The sequence below is a fragment of the Pithys albifrons genome, chromosome 8 (assembly GCF_047495875.1).
Source record: "Pithys albifrons albifrons isolate INPA30051 chromosome 8, PitAlb_v1, whole genome shotgun sequence".
Lineage (NCBI taxonomy): Eukaryota > Metazoa > Chordata > Aves > Passeriformes > Thamnophilidae > Pithys > Pithys albifrons.
The window spans coordinates 31719889-31743617 of NC_092465.1; the positions used below are offsets into that span (position 1 = coordinate 31719889).

Sequence of the window (23729 nt, forward strand, 5' to 3'; positions counted from 1 at the left end):
ATTCTCCTACCACAACAAACACAGAAATATTTACTGGAGTTTTCTTTTAGCTCAGACTTAAGTATAGCAGCAATTTGAAATCGAAACACCACCCACACCTAGCTCAGTAAGGCTCTGCTTTTTTATAGCACGGCTGTTTCAGCCACAAGCTCCAGATGGCCAGATCTGTCACAAAGTCCTAACTCAAAATTTCTAACAAAGGGAAAGAGCATAGGCCTCCAAGGGGGATTTCCAAAGGGCTCTGGCAATATTCAATATCTCAATAGCATCTCTATGCTAAAACATAACCCTGGGGTCAGGAAGAGACAGGAGCAAGGTTCCCATGCACTCACCTCGTAACAAGCACCAAGTGCTAGGGCTGCATTTGAACACTTCAGAACACACTCAACATTTACACCAGGGGTATAAAACTCCTGCTCTTATTGTCAAAAATTTAGCTCAGGGGAGCAGCTTTTTTACCATCTTTTTCCTTTAAGCCAAAATCACGAGAATCAGTATTTGCCAGCAATTGGTAGTTCCTTCTGCTATAATTTTCATTCTTCCTTTCATTTTCCTTAGCATTCTCAATTAACAGTAATTAGTTAACACTATTTTCAATTCCACCCAATTGCTCTTATCATGCACTAACAGAGTCAATTCATCTCATCCTGTCTTCACCAGCTGTTGCTTTGATTCAGAGATTCTTGGTCCCAATTTTAGAACATCTATTGCTTAATCTTGGCTGGCAACTGACAACTCATTTGCAACTTTCAAAGGAAATTAGGAAAACCTCTCCTCTTGACCATTCCAATGAAGCAGAGCCCTGGTACCAGGACTCAACTGCTCAGGTACCAGGGTTTATTTCTGCCCAACTGTGTCTAAACTCATTGGCAGGATACTAAAAGTCAGTGATTATCAAGGACTATATATCATGCTCAACTAAAAAGAATCACAGTAAAATGGAAATTGTACATACACTTTTAATATAAATCGTACATAAAATATAATTATTTCAAGTTTAATTAAGAGCATATTTAATTTCCTTCCTTCTCCTTCTGAATGCACAGAAGTACTCAGTAACAGGATAACAGCAAACTAATTATTTCCTTCTCTCATAATATGCAGTGGGAGAACGTCAGAGTCACTGTTTGTTAGCGTACAAAAAATTCCTAACAACCTGAGCTGGGAAGAGAAGAAGGAAATTTTATAAGGTACTTTTAGGCTCTACATTGTAAATCATCAGTATTTGCTATATATGTTCCCCCACCCATTGAAGCTCAGTGGAAAATTCACCATTCAGGAAAAACAACTGTAAGAGATTACTTATAGTATTAGCTCATAGTGCAGAATCATTTAATCTAATTGCCTAAGGATAAAAAGTGTACTCCCATTTTCCATAATTACAAACTGTCTCATGTTCAGCACTTTGACACACTTGAAAAGAAAAGGTTGATTAGGCTGCCACTGGAGTGAATAAAGTAACAGCTGAATTGATGGAGCATCAGCGAGGATAGACCTTCACAGGCAAGCAGCTGCTCTTTAAATAATGCCAATCAGGAAAAAAAATAAAACAAAATTAAACACCAGGATAAAGAGGTGTGCTAAGACAGATGGAAAGCCTTTCTTCCTATTCATATTCTCCATTTTTATTTTGCTGGTGAGCACAGAAACCTGTTTTATCAACAATACTATGTGGCTAATATGCACAGCAGAAGGGTACCTCCTGCATAGGCCTTCCTGCTTTGTTATTCACATTAGCAACTGTGACATTATTAGATACAGAATAAAGCCCAAAGCTGTATAAACCAGCCCATTTGATTTGTAAGACATAGCCACAATTTACAGAAGCAAAGGAATAGAGAAAAAGGGAGAGGGGAAAGGATAAAGCACTCTGATTTTCAAGAGTAAAACACTTCAGTACACAGGCTAATATTAAGCCAGAGAGATTGATTTTCTGTTCCAATAGCCTGGGAATGTAACATACCCACTGATGCTCATGTATACACTGTAGGTTTAGCACAAAACTTATTTCAGGCCAATACTCTGAGGTCTGGACAAAAAGGAAAAAAAACTGGTTTTGCTGAAAATTATCTTTCTCAGATTTTAGACATGTTCAATGGACTTCAACTCAAAAACCTCCCTACAGAAAGGTTCAGCCAATGCCTCTTGCCTAAATACTGTGCCTGCACAACCTTGCAGCTCACCACAGCCTGATCCTTTTCCCTCTCACAGGATGGTATACATTTCCATTCCAAAGAAGGCTTTATCAGTTTTAATCACTTCCTTTTACTGTAAGTCAAAAAATTTTATTTTTTTAAACTAACAGTGATCTTTCCCCAGCACTGTACACAAGAGCTAAAAATGCAGCCATTGATTTTGTGTCTATTTCAACAACATGCAAGGAATTGTTAGAGCTGCACATTAGTATGATGAAAAACAAGTGCCTTTCACCAGGAGCCTATGACACAGCTGTAGTCTTATTTTCCTTCAACTGGTACAAAACAGGACCTCTGTAGCTGAGCACAGCCATACCAATTTTCCAATCCAGACTACAATGCGTTTTAAGTTTCAGCAAACCTGGTAAGCATGACCACATCCCATTCAACAGCACAGTCCTGTCAGCTGGCAGGGACATAAATCCCAGCTGACCATCAGGAGAGAGTCTTGGGCATGGGCCCAAGGTTGGGTCCCCCAAAGTAATGCAAGATGGTGGGAGAGGGGAGCAGTGGGCAGAGCTTTGGTGCTGCAGATAACCAAGCCAAGTGAGCCTCCTGTCCTGGTGACACACTAACCATGGAACACCAGGCTGAATTTGGTACTCCAGGGCACACCAAACCAAACTAACATGGACCAGTGCCAGCTGTGCACAGCACAAACACCTGCAGCTGCACACAAACAACAGGTATAACTTGTGACCTAGTTTGCCTAAGAAGGGAATTAAAAAACTCCTATTTGGAGCAGGTCCTCGTGGCATAAAGGAGAGCACTCTAGACTTTGAATCCCAAGGACCTGAGTTTGAGTCTCAGTGGGGACCATCCCCTGGTAGTTCAATGCCTCCCTGCCATCTGATCCCGTCAGATCTCGAATGCTCAGCAGGGTCAGCCTCGGTTAGTACCAGGTGCTGTAGACAGTCCTGAGGGACTTCACTGTCACTGTCCAAGATCGCTCAGTCGTGGCAAGTGGACCTTAGGACTTAAATGGCGGGGCCAGTTCTGTGCACGCTGTGCCTCACCTAAAAAAAATCCAATGCGTAGGCTGGAAGGGCTCACCCACGAGGGTAGAGCCCTTCCCAAATCTTCGTTCATGAAGTATGCCCATACAATCCGATTTGGAGCAGGATCTTGTCAGTTAAAGTGAAAATAGACATAAGGATGGGAAGCAAATACCTCCTTGCTTTTCAGAACAGCAGCTTGACTTGGATTCCCCCTTGACTGGTCCCACTTTCCTTAAAATTACATTAGCCAGCTAGATAGCACATAACCAACATCTCCTCATCCATATACTAACACTCAGCCTGGGAGTCTAGTATGAACCAGTTAACTCCCAGCTCCAAGTATTTACCAGATAGTTTGCAACCAGAACTATCTCTCACCCCAAATATGGGGCTGTATTACCCAAGGCAGCCAACCAGCTCCTACATGATCACATAGGAGGACACAGATGGGCCTCTCCCAGACCAACACCAAATCAGCCTGCTGTAATGTGCACTGCAAGGATTTCAAGCTTCTTGGGGGAAAAGGCATTTCTGTTTACAAAACCAATAATTTTAATGTCCCCTTGACAGGAAGTAAAGCAAGCATTCTCTACTGTTTTATCAAAAAAATCTAATTAATCAGAAGTTTATTTGATAAGATAAATCAGCAGTTGCAAGTTTAATTTAATGACTGTCTAAACCAGCCAGCTCCTTACACTGAGTGTTTTTATAGCGAAACTGTATGCTGAAGCTTTCTGGTAGCCTTATTCTGCATCAGAAACTCCAGGTTTTTCCCTGAAGTGCCGACTCAATTGCACTACATGAGCCTGTGGCCATCACCAGGGAAAGCAGTTTCATGGCACACCAGAAGTGCTGATGGCAAGTTATCCGTGTTTCTCCACGGACCTTCTGAAGCTTTGCAGTCCCTGAGGCTGGACTTGTAAAAATTAGTATTTATTCCACTTCCCCAGTTCAAGTGGAATAGCAAGGTCAAAGAGCTGAACAGTAAGGGAAGAGAGGTGCAAACTGATTTGTCATGCTTGGCTTCTGTCAGAGTCTTAACTAGAGGGCACAAAATTATTTAAAGTCCCAGTTTACTATTTCATCTATGCAGTAGTAGCTTTGAATTGCATCTCTGAGCTCTTGTATATATGTGGAAATGAAGGGTTGGTGGGACAGGGAGGAAAAGGAGGAGCAGGGGAAAACAGCCATTCCCTTTCTGCACTGAAATATTCAGACTCTCAACATTTTTACAGAAAATTGAGTTAGTTTCTGTAGCTAATACAGGATGTGTCTGAAACACAGAGAAGTTCACTGGTCAAACACACGTGTTAAGTTAATGTCAGGTTTAACCAAATTTTACATTAAAAAAGTCTTTTTTCACAGAACAAGAAATTCTTTGAGTGTGCTGCTGCAGCATGAGACTAGCAAGCTATAAGTGGACTCCCCCAATTAAACTATAATTCATCTTGCCTTAGGTGGCTACAAATAATATGTTTTCCACCTCAATAGAACACTGCAAAACAATTATTTCTCTTTTTTAAAACACAGATTGTGGTTAAACACAGGTCCTTACAATTATACATAGCTATTTCAGAAAAAAAACAGGCCCAGAGTACAGGTGAAGTGAGATACTTAGAAGACAAGACTCTATAACCCTATTAGAGGAACAACAATCAGTATAACTTGGCTCTTCCTGTACAGATGGAAATATAGTGTTAGTAGTTTTTTTCCATTTGTTATTTAAATAGGTTGCTATTTTGGGGCTTATAGTTTGTGTTTGTCCCAGTCAGTGGCAGAACACTGCTTTGCTCCATTTAAAAATGGCAGAGACCCCTTGATCTTGGCAAATGAAACCACAATAGGGCTGCACTGGTTGTGGGGTTTTCCTGGGGCTCAGAACAGAAGATTGCTGCTCTTTTGATTTCACATGGAAAAACGTTTAGCACATACTCTTCCATGTCTCTGCCTCAGAAAATATACTTCTGCTTAGCAAATAGAAAATCCTGCTTTTTTTTGCAGCCCTAAGAAGTATCACCCTGAAGTCAGAAGGAAGGAATAAGTAATTTTCTTCTGATGCAGTGACAGCAGAGATACAGCAAGTCAAGTTTAGACTTCCACACTAAGTGTTTATTGCTACCACATGCTCATGTAGGGACTTCTCTCACTGCAAATAATTTTATTACAGAAGTACTGGTGCTTTCCAAATAAGCTTGTTCTACTTTGCTAACTGGAAAGTGAAAAATAAATTTATTCCTTTATTCTAAAGTAAAGGAATATATTCCAGTATTCAGGGGGAGAAAAACAGTGAAGTAGGGCGTGTAGTTTCACATACTCCATAGAAAGGGACATGCTTTCAAAGGTCTCGCCTCACAGGACAACAGCACTACCCAGCACAACTCAACTCGAGTATGCACCACACACTGAAGAGCTGCAACATCTCACATAAAAAGATACATCTTGGAGTGACTTCATAGCTCTGTCTGGTGAGACAGGTAGAGATGTCAGCAATGCATTAGTGCAATATATTGCAGTGGAAGTCACAGTTTGCCAGCAGAAAAACACCCCAAGCACTCCACCAAATTCGTATCATGGTACCAGACAAACAGAATGATAGGATCGCTTGGTTTGAAGGATCCTTTAGTTGCAACCCCTCTGCCATGCACAGGGACAGCTTCCACTAGAACAGGTTGCTCCACACCCCATCCAATCTGGCCTTGAATGCTTCCATTGATTGGGCATCCACAGCTTCTCTGGGCAACCTGTTCCAGCAGCTCACCACCTTCACAGAAGATAATTTTTTCCTAATATCTAATCTAAAGCTACTGTCTTTCAGTTTGAAGCCATTCCCTCTTCCTTCCTTGTCCTGTCTCTACATGTTCTTGAAAACATTCTCTCTCCATGTTTATTATGGGCTCCCTTCAGGTATTGGAAGGCTGTAAATAGGTTACCTCAAAGCCTTCTCTTCTCCCAACTGATCAATCCCAATTCTTCTAGCCTTTCCTCACAGGTGCTCCATCCCTCTAATCATGTGGACTCGTTCCTACAGGTCAATGTCCTTTATGTGCTGAGGACCCCAGAGCTGGATGTGGCACTGCAGGTGCAGCTCATCAGAGTGGAGTAGAGGGCAATAGATATATTCTCACATCCTTATAGCTATTTGTAAGCTAAAGTTGCTAATCATCAGGTTTGAAATCCACGCTCTGTAACAAAAGCTCAAATGCAGCGGTGTACAAGTTCATCAGAGACAATAGTGACAGAACTGCAAATAAAAGTAATTCAGTTATCTGGAAAACATCTGAAAAGCAATGTCAACACTATGTAATTACATAGTTATGCTTCTACTCTATTCAGAAGGAGTTACTGAATCTTTTTTAATTTTGCAAGTAACTCCTAAGTTCTCTTAACAAACCAAGTAGTTTGTTAAGAAGTCTTACACAACTTAATTTCTGCCTCCCAGCATTCTTTTCCAAATAAATACCTGCCATGAACCCCAAGGCAAAGTAGGCACTAAAGCTTATCTGAGCTTCTGAGAGCTTGTTAGCTCAGGTACAACACTGAGCTAATATGTGTATTCAGTGTATTAAATGGCATTTGCTCAAGTTTGTGAATGAGACTTGCGAATATAAGTCCAAAATTATCTTTCTATGAATGGTCAAAGCAGGAAATTAAAAGCCTGCTTCAGATTGCTCAAACATGAGGCTTCAGTTCAGCCTATGTGGACTATTTCCGGGGACAATGCATTGCACTACATCCTTGTTTGGAATGCTGTTGTTCAAAGAGTCTTTCAACTGCTTATGCTTTTTTCCATCCTGTGGATCCATCCTCACTAACAATCATCTTGGAGTAATTAGGATCAGCTGCAGTTTGAACTCCACAAGGTTAAGCAACTAAAAATCATTTCTGTACAAGAAAAATGCAGATATGAAGTAATTTACTGAAATGACCACAATTATACTGTCCTTGTAGTTCAGACCTTTGTTTGTAAACCCCAATCCCAGCTCTCTTATCTGTTCAAAACATAAGTAAAAGATTATTCAGTGTGCTAGACAGTAAATATTAAGACTGTGCATTTCCTGATTCCTAACATGAAAAAGTTTATCTTTAATAACCCAAACTACATTAACTATGACGTACCCAGAGTTGAAAAAAGCAGCCTTTTGCATAATGTTGCCAATAAAACAAGGATGAATGGAAAACGATGTGATATAAAGGTGGTACAATATCTGAAATGTTACTAAAGTTTCTTAAGGGCTTTAAACATTAGCCTTGTTTATAGTGTATCTAAAATCACAACAAAGTCTCCTTGCAGAGCAGATGGGCATTTCCTAGTGTGCTCTTTGAATTGGTTTTGGTTTCTTTTTTCTTTACAGAAGGACAACCATTAAACACAATAAGACACTTCCAATAAAAGGACAACAGCTGTTCTTAATTGCAACTTGAAGGCCCAGATCTTAAGAGAGTACCATGCTTCCAGTGCAGGAAAGGCATAATGAAAATTCTGATCCTCACAATGCATTAAATGGGATTTGTCTCATTTTTGACAGGGTCTCTACCTGCCCTCACTTTTCAGACGCTTCAAGAAGTGAAACACAGAAGTGTCTCCTTTATAAGTGCAACTCATCTTTATCAGAGCGCAAAAAGCCCCGAAATCTAATGAAAAGAAAAATGAAGCTATTGAAACATTCTCTGTTATGTGACAATGTGAATTCATTTTTAAAAAAAGTCTCAGCATTTTATGTTCTAAAAATATCAATGGCATAATATGAATGCTAGATAGAAAAATCCAGTTCCAAGAAAATGAGAGAAATGGGAGCTGGCAAAAAAGTTACCATTAGTTTAGACTTAAGTATTTACACACATCTCCAACATATATTAAGGCACTTTTTTTTTTCCTTTTTCTTCTGAATTATCTTTGGTCTAATAATCTAGCCAAACTCCAAGCTGTTTTTATGCTTACAAATAAACACAGACTATAACAAATACACTCATAGGCAAAAAAAAGAAGATAAAGATCATCACAGATAACTAAAAACATTTGACTCTCAATCCCCAGCATGACTGAAGTCAAATGTGAAGTATGCTGTGTACAGAGGTATGAGTAAATATTTGAAAACAGTTCTGAAAATGAAGTTATTTTGCTGAGGCTCTAAGCCAGCAGTTAATTCATGAAGGATGCTCCAAGAGTATTTTCCCTTATACACCATGACAAAAATTAGAGTTACAGAAGCATCTGGAACAGATCTTAAGTGTTTCCCTTACAAACTCACTACATTTTAAAGGTACCCCCTAAGTTTTTGCAAGCTCCATCAAGAAGCCCACTGGTCACGTGAGTGTTGGGTAGGACCACACACAGCTCTCCAAATGAGAAACTGATGGACGAGCAGGCTCTACTGGAGCCAGGTGGGTCCTGCCTAGAGAGGAGGGCTATCTGGCAGCAGGACCTCAGGAGCTGTGGCCATGGACAGTCCAATGGCTTGTGAGCCAGTGAATCTAGTGCTTTTGAATAATTTTGTCATGGCAGAATATGCTGCTGTAGCTTCTAAAAGACTGAGAGATGCCAGAGGCTGAGATCAGAGGCAGTCAGTACTTTCCATCTCCTGGGGTATTTTGGGAGACAGTTTTGTCTTGATGCTTTTTATATCCCCTATAGTCTCTATATATATTCCTTCCTAGCCTAGGAAGTGTTTAAATGCCACAAGAGCACAGAAATCCACCCTGACTCCACACAGCCTGTGTGAAGCAGCTCTGACAGCTCCACCCCACCTGTGTGACAGCTCTGCAGCTGCACATGGCATTGTACATCCTCATCTTGGACATCCCATGCCCCAGACACTCACAGAAGAATGACAGCACCAGTGCCATACAAAAAGGATTTAAAGGTCCTTTTCATTTCTTAATTTAGACAGCGCTACTTAGAGGACCAATGGAAAGGCTCATCCCACAAAACTTTGGAATCCAGTCTAAATGTCACTCCAAACCATTCTAAAAATTAAAATAAAGCACAACATTCATCCATAGGTTGCTTTTTTAGGCTGTTTATACTTCTTGGATGTTGAGAACATTTTTAGAGCCACACATCCTGCTATAAATCAGTTCCTGTATTAATCTGCATTATTACAAATTTTCATGCAATCTCATACCAGCAGCAAACAAGCAACTACTGTGCTTGTCAATAAGCCTATATTCACCTCTGGAGCACTGGGGAAAGATGGCTGCTTTATGTGCTATCCAAACCTACTAAAATAGTGCTGCCCAAGCTTCAGGAAAAAACTAAATTTATTGTTGTATGTGACAGAAATCTTGCTTTACACCCTAAGCATTCAAGATGGCAAATCATTTCCAAAATGCTCTTCAGGGAATCCGATGCTCATTTCAATATGGCCACATAATAACTGCCCTCCTCAAAATTCTTGTTTTCTCAAAAGGACTTCGGAGGTCTCCTACCAAGTGTAAAATGTAGGAAACTGTGCATCCCATGGGTGGTGTGAGAGCAGACTGCAACAGAAGAGGCTCTTCTCAGCACAAAGTCCTCCTGACTCTTGAAGCAAGTGTGATGATGCTTCAACCCCTTTTCATCTGTACGCTTCAGGGACTTCCATTCATGGATACACCATACCCAGAGCTGCCTCACTATAGAGGTTAAGAGAGCTTAATGAGCCTGACCCCTGCCAAAATAAGACTTCAATGATCTCTGTAGGGGTTTTTTCCACCCTGCTTTTCTTTAGACTCATTCCTAGCATGGGTTTAACAATTAGGTACTGACAGTCCTCCCTAATTGCTATTTATGATTTCTATCAGTCATAGATGTTCCTTCCCTGCCCAGTGGTTAATTTTGCCAACTAACCTCTGAAATGATCATCTCCCCTCAACTATAAATCTCTTCTGAATGCAGCACTCTGCTGAGCCACATGAGCAAATCCGAAGACTGAGTCTCTGGAGATGTCCGGAATTATTAGGAATAAGAAAATGTATCTAAAAAGTGGATACTGCAAAGTGAACAATACCATGGAGGGGGTGGGTAAAAGGAAAAAAAAAAGGCAAATGAAGATTAGGAAAGTACAAACTGAAACGGAAATGTTAAAATAAACATACTGGAGCAATGAAGGACACTTTAACTGTGTCACAAGATCTCACCCCACCACCTCCTTCCTCAACAAACACACTGCTAACTATGTATCTTATAACTCTGCTACCTTTGGAGAAAAGCAGAGTTTAAAACTATCCTTCACAGCTGGGGCTTTATGATACACTTCAGACAAAAATACTTGCCCTGGAACACCAGCAAAAAGAAAAACAAAAACAAGTCACAAGCAAAAATATAACTTCTATATTCACTTACATTGGCTGAAAACTTGAAACGGAAACAGCAAAGAGTACGTATTATCTGAGTAATTGCAGATATCCACATATGATTTGTGCCAGTAGTTATCTATATGATGACCCTTGCAATGAGGAATATGAATAAGTTCCTCATTCTTGCATTTTAACAGATATCAGGTTGATATATTTGTGCTTTATTCTATATAAAGGCAGGCTGGTTTTCTGGAGTTGCCTGCAAAAGTTTAAGTCTCTCTACATTTGAAAGATTTACAAGCAAACTATTTTCTCTTCAGAAATGTCTGATTTCAAAGAACTAATAACAAGTAAATAAAACATGCAGCAAAACTGCCTAAGTGGAATTCAATAGACATCTGATAAAAGCCTTCTCCAGATTTTTACCACTGTCCTAGTTGCTCATCATAAAAACTTCAGTGCATAGGTAAAAAAAATGCACATTGGTTGAACTCTTATTTGCTTGTAGCTTGCCATTAGCAATACAGCTGCCACTTTTATTTTCTTCCTCAACTTAAGCTAATCTGTGATTCTAGAGCAAGCATGAAAGGCATCTTCACATGTAAAGGGGAGCAAAATGCCTCGTGCCACCCAATCTCCCAGGGACAGAGAGCTGCCAGTAGCCAGGAGCTGATGTTAAGATAGGAAATGCACAGAAGTACCTACTCTGCAACCCCTCAAAGCAAATCTGTTACTAGTAGGAAAGTGATACACCATGATGATTATACATATGTGGTATGATAAACTATTTGATTTCCCACTGCATTCACTTCAAAGTTGCCTTTGTCACTGGTAAAATCAATGTAAAATAGCAGGACAGACAGCGTGGCTTGATCTCATGACCAGCCTACCCACAAGGTAAGCAAAGCAGCAATTACATCAACTGAAAGAGTCATTACATCAACTGAGAGAGCAGAACAGAAGTGTAAGGACTGCACAAATCAAGCAGCAAACTGTTTGAACACTGACATGTCATACTCTGCCCTGTCAAGTCAGAGACAAGTTTGATCCTGCCTTGCAGATAAAGACAAAACCAGCAAGATTAAGAAAACATTAAAAAGGCCTAACAACACAACAATTAAAAAGCTTGGTAAACTTCCTATTACAACTATGCAAATAGCCACAGACTATGAAAACAAGCATTCCAGGAGACCTAGAAAAGGAACATTTGATTACACAGTGCCACAACAACAGGAGTGCAGTAGTGCATTTAGAAAGGAACAAACTAGTAAAATAAAATCTATTTGATCAAATTTTATCAGGTATAACTATCAAAAATCATCTGACCAGAAACTTTCTCCCAGAAATTCAGTTTGGCTGTGGCCTTACTCTAGTTTCCAAAGATCATTTAAAAAACCAAACAAACAAACCAAACAAAACTAACAAATAAAAAAATAAAAGGCAAAACAAGAAACATCACCAAAAAACATAACCCTGTCCAAACACTGCAATTAAGTATTAACTGGCGTCACTGAAAGAGTCACTCTCACAGACGTTCTTGAGGAAACACAGAGCAGATGATTAGGTGTTCCCTCTCTCCCTCCTCTTTCAGATTAGGGCTAAGAAAACATGTGAACAGATTTTTCACTCCCATGTTTCCTTCAATGACCATATATGGAAGAAAATTTCCAGGTATGGATTTCCTTCATGGCATTATATACTTTTCTCTTTCTTTCTGTTTTCATTTGGTCACCATGTCTGCCATTTAACTGGGACAGTTGGCATTCTCAAGCATACCCTCTCTATATCAACCCATCACACTGGAACACATGTATGTACCTCAAGCATAGATGGAAGGTCATACAAAGTTACTGGAAAATAGGCAAAACATAATTTATGTTCCTTGTTACACAGGAGCTCCCACACACAACCAGAGCTGCAGGAATGTCCCATGGCAGACTGCTCTAGAGACACTGACACTTAACACCTGGGGTTCCCAGACGCGAAGGTTCTCTCCAAAATGACAGACATGGGAGATTATGAGTTCTCATGCCAACAGGTGACAGCAGGTTTATTTCTCACAGAACAGTTTTGGTGCCATACTGACCTGGTTTCTATAGGAATCTCAAACCAAAGCACTGCTAAAAATCTTTTTCAATTAATTGTCCACTTTTTCCTAACTAGCGCTAGTAACAAAATCATTATTTGTACAAAAGAGACGTTGAAATAAACACGCTATATATAATTTTATTTTCAGATGCACTTTCTAAGCTGTATGCATTGGTTTCCTTATAAACAATTGAGTTTTGCTTTGCTCAGGATTACACAACAGGAACCGAAAGTCTTTTCCCAAAGCACATTTGCATGGTGCCGTGGGTTTATCCATAATCAATACTTCTGAAGAGGCCATGGCTCAACAGAGATTTTCACATCAAAGAAAAGTAGGTATGTACATTTTCACAGATCAGTATGGGGTTTTATACCCCCACAGCAGAACAACTGCCACTAATTGCAATTTGTCTCACAGCATCTCTTCATTAAAGTTCCTGAGCAGCTAAAAAAACCACCTTGAAGATTGCAAGGTCTCTGTGGAAGTGCAGCAACCTCCTGAGATAGGCCTGAACACTGCTTTTAGCAGTGGCCTGCAGCTGCCAAAGCAGTCAACCCTGGAATTAGCTGCAAGTTCCAAGGATGGGGTGATGCCAGCTCTGTCCCAAACCCAGTTCCCAGTCTGTACTGATCAGCACGGTAGGCAAGCACCCCATTGGTGAACAGCCCGGGCTTGGCTCCAGCAGGACTCTATGGCCACTCTATGCTCACCCCATGATCTGTTAACCAGCATTCAAGGACCAGCTCCACGTTCGGACTGGCACGAATCCTTAAGTACAGCACAAAGCACTACATATTAAAGGGGATGAAAAGTTGTTTAGACTTGTCAGAGATGGCATAAGGCAGCCTACATAGCACTTATTTTATACACCTACAATACTTTCCAAATATTTTTTAAAGGTGGTGAGAAGTTTACCAATTTTAGCAGAGACTAAAGTTAGTCTTGATTCTGCAATTCCCATAAGCATCTACAGGCAGAAGGGAAGCAAGGTCATCATAAAGTAGGAACATTTTATATTTCTACAGTTTGAAAAGACTGTATCTGTAAAAGAAACCATAACGAAGATTATTTCCTAACCCTGTATTTTTAAAGATATTTTGTCTACTTAGCAGGTGTCAGAAGACAAAACTTTCACACAGAAGAAATACCAAATAAAAAAAACTGCGGAGAGATCATATATGTCCAAGACAAATTAGGCCTACGCTTCTCTTGACTTGGGAATTTATCCAAACTTGCAAGGAAAGTCTACTACAATCACGTTGTTTAGACCTTCTGACTTAAGTTAAAAGTCAACATTTTCTCACTTCAATCTCCTGCTCTTCAAGTGGATTTCAAGTGTTTGGACTCCAGAAGTTCTTGCTGTGAGACAGCAGCCTGACCATACCATTATCATCAATAATGATGAATGATGTTTATGAAACATTTTTCTACCAAGTTAAGATTCTTGTAACACACACAAGAATGATTGTTGACCATCTCTGTGCTGAAACACCATCTCTCAAGAGAGATGGAAAAATGTGGAGATCAATACATTGCTATGTACTTGATTCAAAACGTAACCAAGTACATAGTACTGACTTTCAGAATGTCAGACAAACTAACTCCCAGATTTTACTTTTAAAATACTCCATCATTTGACAGCAAATTTTATGCAGCTGAACAAAATTAGCAGAGCAGAAAGTTCTTTTAGCAAGGAACTGTGTCAATTTAGCAAGCAATTGTGCTTGCTAAACAAAACTGTGAAGAAAAAACCTGAACACAGCCAGAGTTCAGATCCAAGAGGTCCAAGAACTACCAGAAGCTTATTCGATCTCATTAATGGGCTGTTTGCATTTCAGCCAATGCATGTGGAAAAGTTCATTTTTAAGTGTTAAGGCAAAAAATTAATCCGAACAAAATAACTTCCAGAACTATTTCCACACATAATTTCCTTTTAACCTATAAGCTAACACTGAAGGAATATGCATAAACTTATGGCCATGTTTAGACACTTATCTGATTGCTCCAGTCAGTCTCCTGAATTTGTAGCTGCAAAGTCAGGTGCAACCTCACAACAAGCTGGAAACACTTCTCTATCCTAGTGTGAGGCAGAGGGGAGGAACAGCTGGCTTTCACTTCACCACTACAATGTCTGACAAGGTAAAATAATCACTGCAACATACAGACCTTGAAGCTCAGGTATCTCATTTTCATCCATACCACCCACACCTGCAATCAACATCTTGTCCTTTTATGCACAGGGCTTAAACATGTTCCTTTACTCTCACAATCGCTCTGACCAGTAATTTTGCTATACACTTTACCCTTAAAATTTGCATTATATATTTCTGTTGCTCCGGTTGCCCTCTTGGAAGAAGCTCATTTCCATCTAGCACAGAGAAGAGAAGATCAAGCTTTTATTTTCCTACAGTTACCATTCGGACATGTCCAATGTGTCCAAACCCTGCATTTATCGTGAGGGTTTTTTCTCTTTTTTCTTTTTTTTTTCCTTGCATTGCACAAAGATAAAGAGGAGTTTCAGATATCAAAAGTAACACTGTATGACTTAAACATATTTAACACCTAGAGGCTTCCACAAGGCAGTCTGGACTTTGAAAGAAACAGATTTTCTTGGAAACACTGCTTACTTTACAATGCAGTAATAATGGCTACTGCTTACAATAGGGGAAAATAATTGAAACGCGCATACCAGAACCTAAATGCATGAAATAGAAAGAGTAACTCATTTTGACTTCACTTTAAAATATAAATGAGTTAACAAAAATCCATTTTGTGGGAGTGGTGGTGTGATTTTCATTTTGCTCGCTTTAATCAACAGATCCTTTGAGGAGAGAGACAGCTGGTACCATCTGTTCCAGAACAGAATGAAAACTAAAACTTCTTTGCTGTACTTACATGTGAGGGCTGAGTTCATAAAAGTTTCGGTTTCTGTATTCTTCCACTTTCTCTGGAGTATAAATGGGTAGAGATCTGTAGGGGTTTATTGATATCACCACGCTGCCAATGTATGTCTGCCAAAGGAAAAAAGTTAATGTGAATTTTTCTTTTTAACATACTTTTGCTGCTTACATATTGTTTGCCCATATAATACTTCTGAAAAAACCCACCTAAAAACACATGAACAAACAAACAAAAAAGGACCTAATTGCAGCAATAAATAAATAGGTAGATACACCTGAAATGCCTTTTAGATCTCTCAAAAATCACTGCTGGGTACCAAGAAGTTATTTCTACATAACTGAAAGCCTCTTATGAACATTTTTTAACAGAAAGCCAAGCCATACTATATTTCTGTGACTAATTCAGACGGGGGAGGGAAAGGAAAAAGGACACAGATGTTCAAGAAGAACTGACCCCATCTGCATGGCAAATGTCGCACAAGTTTTGCTGCAGCCTGTGGGCGCTAACGCAAAACCAGGTAAGGCAATGCTGGAGCTGGACTGTGCTCCCTTACCCAAGGAGGAACTTTACAACACCTCATCAAGGCCTTGAGCACAGAACAGCTTCACAGAGAAGAAACTTGAAGGTTAATAGCCTCTGACAGGTTTCCATCAAAGGAGAGATTTACTGTCAGAGCACAAGTCAAAGTCCTACCGTTGTTCTTCAGCCAATGCGAAGCATAAATTTTATGTCTAGCTCTAAACATGCTCACCATCACTCTTGGAAAGCAGAGACAGCTTTCTGTTTTACTGTGTTAGATCCCATTCACTGCTGACCTGAATGAAGACCAGTTCTGTGAACCATGACTTCCACGTCTGCACATGACACAATTAACTTATCTTTGTTGAGCCTACTGCCAGGTGTCCCATATCTCTCAGTGCCTCCTTCCAGCTGCAAGGGCAGCATCCAAAATGTCAAAACTCCATTCCATCCTTCCTGAAGATACTGACCAAAGATTAACAAAACCTCAAGTGTTTAGTATCTCTTTCCACAATCATGAAATAAATAAATAACACCTGATGAAACATACTTTTCCAATAACCAGGGCTGCCTGGGAGATGTAAAGCTGCACATAAAAGCCACAAGTTCCCATTACTTGGATCATATTTACAGTAACTAGAGAAGAAAAAACACAATAATTCTTCCAGTGATCTATGATTTTAAATGGATTCTGTGCAATGATACCTCAGCACCTCGCCATCACTATTTGGATTTCCCCCACAACACTTCTGAGAGAAAAATGCTGTAATTCACACTTTTAAATGGGAGGAGAGGCATGAGAAGCCCAAGTTGCTGACCAACAGGTTCAGTAAAGCACCAAATTACCATCAGAGCTGCAGTCACAAACGAACTATATTAATTGCTGTAACCCTTCCCTATTTAACTTTCAAGTCAAAAGCAATTTCATGCTAAATGCTAACTAAATATTGTCCCAAGCAGAAAGTGGAGAGAGCAGTATCTCCTGTTTTCCATAGCATGCATATGCACAGCCAAGCTTTGAGTTCACATGGTATTTTCTGCCCCAAACTCAGTGGAACAAACTAGACTGCAGTGACAAAACAAGTGGCATCAGGCCTCCAGAGACTCTCATAGTTCATCCTTGCAGTGCTTACTACTCAGGATAAATCAGAAGCAGACACTGCTGACAATGCACTGTAAATGCTGCTACAGAGAAACACAGCTCTTCACCCACTGGGCTCAAGACTCACTATTTCTAAGCAACGCATACTTTCTCCTCTCCCTTTAACTGGCCAGAAACCTTCTGCAAAACATTTACTGCCATGCATTCAGCCCAGAACAGAGCCAATACCCTAGGACAGGCTGGTTTCACCCCAAAGGCCCATGCTGAGTGCCGTGAGGGACCACGAGCCTGGAGCCTCCACGCACCTTGGCAGCCAGGCTGCAGCCCACAGAGGGACAGCTCAACCTGCCTCACACCACAGCACAGGGGGGTAGCACCCCTAGAAGCATTCAGATACAGACTGTCAACATCAACCCCAAAATAATTAAGATCCTTGCTTCTTTTGAACACAAACTTCAGGATGGGCTTATATATATGTCCTTCAAAGAAAAATTTTTTCTAGTTTTGTGGTCATCCTCCTCCCACAGAGGAAAGCATTTTCCAGCTATGTCTAATCTCTTTGGCTGAACAGGATGAAAGTGCAAAAATTGCCTTTCTACAGTGTTTACTTTGCTCTCTCTCAACTCATGAGGCCTTGGCAACTTGCAAGTCTTGGCAAGAATAACAGATACCCAAGAGTGAGAAGCTTTCTAGCTTTCTCAAATGCATGGATACCCCAGTTAGGACTCTTCCTTGATAAAACAGTAACATATTAACTTGTTTCCTCCTAATTCTTAGGAATTTGTGAATTCAGCCTGTTGTGAAATCTGTGTTGGAAAGTATCAGCAGAAGAGAGATGAAGGCCTAATCTTGAAGATAGCGTTTTGAAACACGAATTCTTCAGAACTCGAAGACTTGTCCCTCTTCTTCTGCCACAATAGCATACAATTTAATTGTTAAGTTCCTTGAAGTACCTTGAGATGTCAAGGTGAAGAAAGATGAGTGAAAGTGAAAACCTTGCGTTTTAATTTTAAATCTAGGCCTTCAAATCAGATTTATTTAGAACCATCTCTTCATAGGTAAGTATTGTTTAGCCAATGTATTTTGGGAATTCAAGACAGCTCTTCATGAACAAATACAGACCATTTCCTAAAATACCAATATTGCAAAAGGTCAAATGACTATATAGAAACAAAGACTACTCCTGTCCATTCTAAACATCAAGTCAAAGCATACCAAGAAATCACTGGTTTTCCTGCAAAGCTGCTTACAAGAACATTTCCTCTTCTAAAAATGCCAATCTCTCAAAGTTGATGCCTAATAGCTACTTGCTACTGGTGGTCTGTGAGATTCCACATAACAGGGATAAACAGATCTAGAAAATAGCTTTCCCACATAACATCTGTCTTCCCAGCAGAACTCTATTATAAACAAACAAAATAAATGGCTTAAATCCTTCAGCAAGCAACAAGCACAGAAACATTCCATTACTGAAAGCAGAATGCCCAAGAGTAGTGGGAGACCATACCACGGCACCCCAGGGATGAAAGAGTCTTCATTTTCCCTGTCTAAAGACAAAAATGAAACCCCAGAGGAGTGGCCTCACAACGATGAGCACAAAAAATAGTCAGGAGATTTGATTTCTTTCTTAGTCTTACCATGGCCTTGTTATGCAAGTTTGGACAAGATCTGCTCTCTCCTCAAGTTTTGCCAATTAGACTCTTGACAATATTCCCTCCTTCCTTCCAGTTTCTACATTATTGCAATAACTTAAAGTGGCAAATTCTGCCTCCTTGGTGTGTTTGTTCAGAACCAAAAGCAAAAGGACACCCCACTTGGCATTTATCAGTGCACCTGTCATGCAGCATGGAAACACTGTAATGGGCTAACATGTCATCCGCAGAAAAGAGTCAAATTTCTGTGAGGTTAAAAGACAATGCGTTCTGCATTCTCCACTAAAAAAGCACATACAACTCATTCCTGTTCAGTAAATGGGCTAACACTCCAAGCAGGAGGAAAACTCCAAATCCCAATTCAACTGGAAAAAAACAGTGTTAATATTTGCTACACATCACTTCTAAGTACTGTTGGAGATGCGATGTCCAAGACAATTTTATGATCCATTTTCTTCCCCTAGGACTTGAAGCCAATGTAAGCACTTGGGACAAGATACAAGTGCTACTTCAAGCTTACAGGCACCTTGCAAGGCCTTCTGTGCCTTTCTAACCCAAGAAGACCAGCTTAAGAAGAGGCCTGAAATAGCGAGATGATACAAAGCTCTTATTGCTCACAAGAAACATACAGTCAGCAGCCTCTTCCTACTCAAGGGCTGAGGAAAGTTCTTGATAGAAACTGGACATTTTCAGCTAAGAGGTTGAAAACACCTTACAGTGAGCCCAGTGTAAGGTTCCCAAACACCTCTGCAGCCAGGACATACAAGTACTGTGGTGAAATCTGATACACAGGGAAGAGGCAGTGCAGGCCAGCCCAAGAACAGGAGATTTTAGAAGACAACTAGTACAGGTTACAGGGGAATATTTCACACCCTGGGATACAGTGTATGAATAAAGCTATTTTTCCTCCTGTCAAAGTTAGACTTGCATTGCCCCAAGGGCCCAGAAGAGAGAAGATTACATCTGCAGAAGCCAGGGAACACTACTGACACCAGTTGAGGCTGCAGCACAGAAGCTGCACAGCTGGGGCTGTCACAAAAGCCTTCTCTGTATCTTTAAAAGCTTTTCTGGATCAGTGGCAATCTCTGCAGTGTTTAAAATCCATAAGCAACTACACAGATTTGCTGCAAACCTTATGGAAGTGTACTCTACATCCCTTTAGTCAGCTCTGTTAAAAACTAACACACTGCTTCTTATCTGGGGTAGCCTGTAACAATCCAGAGAAATTGCTGCTGCACACAAGGCAGTCCTGCTGTAATATGCCCATCTGCTAATGCAGCTAATGTGTACTAAATTCCCAGGGGCCAATAAGGTTGCTCTATTTATTTAACGTTTTAAACACTGAAGCACAGAATTAGAAAACAAAGAAATTCTAGTAAAATCAGCTTATCTAGTAAAATAAAATACTGATTCTTCCATTTAAGCACACCAATTTTAATACTCCAGATATGCATAACGACATTTCTTTAGTAATGATTATGCTCAAATGTACTGGGTTCCTAAGACTTTGAATAGTTTCAGATCATGCCACTAAACCAATTCACTGAAAAGAAAGAAAATAAAGATCAAAGAGAAGTGTGATTAGATTTTATTGAAATGAATCCAGAACCAAGGCTGACACAGCACTGTTTTCATGGAGAGGGAGAGCTGTCTTTGGTTTTGTGGGGTTTCTTAAATGTGACATATGCAAAATTGTATTTCTAATATAATACTAATTTTCCTTTGTATTTGCCTGAATTACTGCACTTCTGGATCTTGCCAACTCACAAGCATGTTCAGAACAGCTGAAGTCAAGAAGGTGGCAGAGGAAGCCTGTACTTACACGTTCTAAGTTTTCCAAACAGTCTCAATCTCAAACAGAACCTTGCAAATTTAACACTAACTTTATTCCACAATGAAGTTTCCTATTTTAATAAACAATAGCAACCAAATCAGTATTTTATTAAAATATCATCTATTATTTGAACAATCATGCTGTGTGCTCAAGTTTGTTTTACACTGTGGTTGGCCACAATAAAATAGCACTCTACTTCTGGTCCATTGTGTTTCCTCATGTTGGAAACAGGAAGTTACAAGAGACAACGTTTGAAAATAGTTAGGAAAAGAGTAACATCAAGTCTAGAAGCAAAACCATCTGAGTCCTTTACTATTTTGGGGGCTTTGATTTATCGTATTCCTGTGTATAGCAATGTAGGTGTTTGTATTGCTTCTGGAGAGGGATGGGCTGGGTACTTGAGAAAGACAAACAAACAAACAAGGTTTTCATCCTGTAGCACTCCAGGGTTTGCCTGCACTGTTTCATGACAGCACATACAAAATAAACTCTACCCGTGAGCCAAGCCAAGCAGCTGCACTTACCATTGAGCCAATACCCAACTAATGCTCCTTGTGCTTCAGTGAGCTGGGAGCATGAGCAGAGCCTCCAGGTATCCTCTGCAAGTGACTTTGCAGGCACAACACAACACCAGGAACCCAAAGAGCAACAGTCAAATGGAAAGAATAGGAACTAAGAGCTAGTCTGCAGTAAACTAAAAATACGAACTAGACTCTCATATGCAGTCTTTCTCTGTTTACACATATATATACACATACACACAAATATATACACATATAAATATTTGTATATATACATGGAAAAACCTCTCCTCCTTGATACTGTTTTTCATCTTAGTTTGGATGTGGTCCCTTATAATTTTATCTCAGTGACTGAAGATATGTATCACCGTATTTTTGAACAAACACAGCCTATTCTCCATGATGAAAATTCTCTTGCTCAAGAACACAGAATCACAGACTATTCTGAGTTGGAAGGGACCCACAAGGATCATCAAGTCCAACTCTTAAGTCAATGGCCCACACAGGGGATTGAACCCATAACCTTAACACCTTCCTGGAAATAGCATTTTAGTCCCAGAAATATAGCGGACAAAGTCTGTATGTTGCAATAGAAAAAAAACCAATCCTGGTAAGCTACTGCATGGGCTTAATGCAGTCATTAACCACCACAGGCAGCCTTGTAAAACCTGAATGTGAGAGCAAAGACTGTAAAAAAACACACTACCTGGAAAAGCAGTGGATGAGTTCCCAAAATTAAGAAGGAAAAAGAAAAAAAAAGAAAAGAAACTGAAGCAGCAGTATCCACAGTTCAAGCAAACCAATCTTACTGCTAGAGGAGACAAAACAACAGTCCTGTACCAAATACATTAATGGCTGATATGACTCAAGAAACAAAGCTCATACAGGTCACACAAAGGCAGAGGTGTGCACCTATATCCTAAGGCAAATGGTCATTAAAGGCAACATGTCAAAGAGGACAAAACCACCACTAAAATATTCCTCAATATGGACATGATCCTGCAAGTCACTGTGCAAACAGCAGCAGTCTGAACTAGCTGTGGGCAACCCACACTGGCCAGGATCAAGCCCTAAATCACACTGCAACTTGCTTTAGATCTGAGCCCTGAAGTCAGAGCAGAACATCTGCCAGAGAGAGACACCCACACAGCAAGCTGAAGCGAGTACTTGAAGTGGATGCACATGCACAGATTATTGGGTTTCTCTTCTGAGTTTCTTCAGGGCACAGAAATCTCTCCCCTGCTCAGTGAATATTGCTGCTAACCTCAAGGTCATTATGACAGACTCTAGTGTTATTATTAATGAAGCAGACTATCATCTCTGCTGGTCGCCTCTTCAACTACGTTGGGAAGTTTTTAAACATACGGGATGCAATTATGGGTAAAACCTGTAAAGTAAGTGATGAGGAAGTAAATTCAAAGGTGACATGAGAAATTTTCAAGACAGCATTTAAATATCCCCAAACCTCAGTGCTTGCCCACTTCTCAAAAGATCAAAAATTATTTCCATAAGCAAGCAGTAGCTGGAGATGGGGCAGTGTGTGTCAGTGCCAAGAAACCACTGGTGAAAACACTAGTGAGAGCATTCATTCAAAAATGTTTCATTATTTCTGCATGAGTAAAATGGGGGGAATGTGTGTGAGCTATACCTTCCATCATACTGCAGCAAGGCTAACCTATGTCTTCAGGGTGAAAACCATGTTTTTACAGCACTTGGACACTTCTGCTTCTATTTCTGTCATCTGTCAATCTTTCACTAATCTTTCTTTTATGTTTTTGCTTCACATAATGTGCACTGAAACCACTAGTAAATGCCCAAAGTGCCATCATCACCTTAGTGGAGAAATACACAGTATTTTGAGCCAGAGCCAACACTATAACAGTCCCTGGGGCCCTACTGGAGGCATTTCCTACACCTTCTTGCTTTTTTCAAAGTGTCACATCAGAGGCAAAAAAGAATATATAGGGAAGGCAGAGTCTCCTACACCCAGCCCAGAAAATGCATACAATTTTCTGTGATCCTTATTAATGTTTTGTTACTCCTTTATGCATATACTGCATGTGGCCCTACAGATCAGTGCCTCAAACACTGGGCTCAGCATCAGGGGAGCTGTACAAAAAGGAAAGAAAACAAAACACTGCCTTAAGATAAGTAACTCTCTTCCCACAAAGCACTTCAAGGATAAAAAGCAGCCAACCTACTGTCTGTGAAAATCTTTACTCCTGACTCCTGAAGTCAAAAAGTTTGTTTTACCAGAATAGGCTGATTTGAAGGGCCAGAGGACCTACAGGATTTCTGTCTAGATAACTAGCAAAGCAAGATTTGCAGGGAGGCAGACTGCTTCTTAGGCCACAAGCTATCACAAGAAAAGATGTGCCTTGGGCACACAAGCCTTTCTTCACATCTGAAGGAGAAGCAGCAGGCTTCAAGGTCCTAGCCTGTGGCAGCTGCAACAATATTATTACTACAACTCAGTAGCTTCCCTCAAAGGGCAAAACTGTTGAGGCACTGATGGGAAAATTGCTCAAACTGACACAGGCATTCCCCAAGGGAGGAAGAGAAGGAGATGGGAGGAAACTCTGGTCCCCTGGGCTCCCATCACCGGCGGATGGATGACTGCTCTCCTCCAGCTCTCAAACCATC

The 23729-nt window shown here is 40.3% G+C and overlaps 1 protein-coding gene across 3 annotated transcripts in view; it reads right to left on the reverse strand.

Moving 5' to 3' along the window:
• The window catches only part of MYO1B (myosin IB), a 109124-nt gene that overhangs the window by 63576 nt on the left and 21819 nt on the right, over positions 1–23729 (reverse strand). For all 3 annotated transcript variants that reach the window (XM_071561608.1, XM_071561607.1, XM_071561606.1), the window contains exon 3: positions 15453–15568. In XM_071561608.1, the coding sequence (XP_071417709.1) occupies positions 15453–15568 (116 nt within the window). The remainder of the gene's footprint in view (positions 1–15452; positions 15569–23729) is intronic.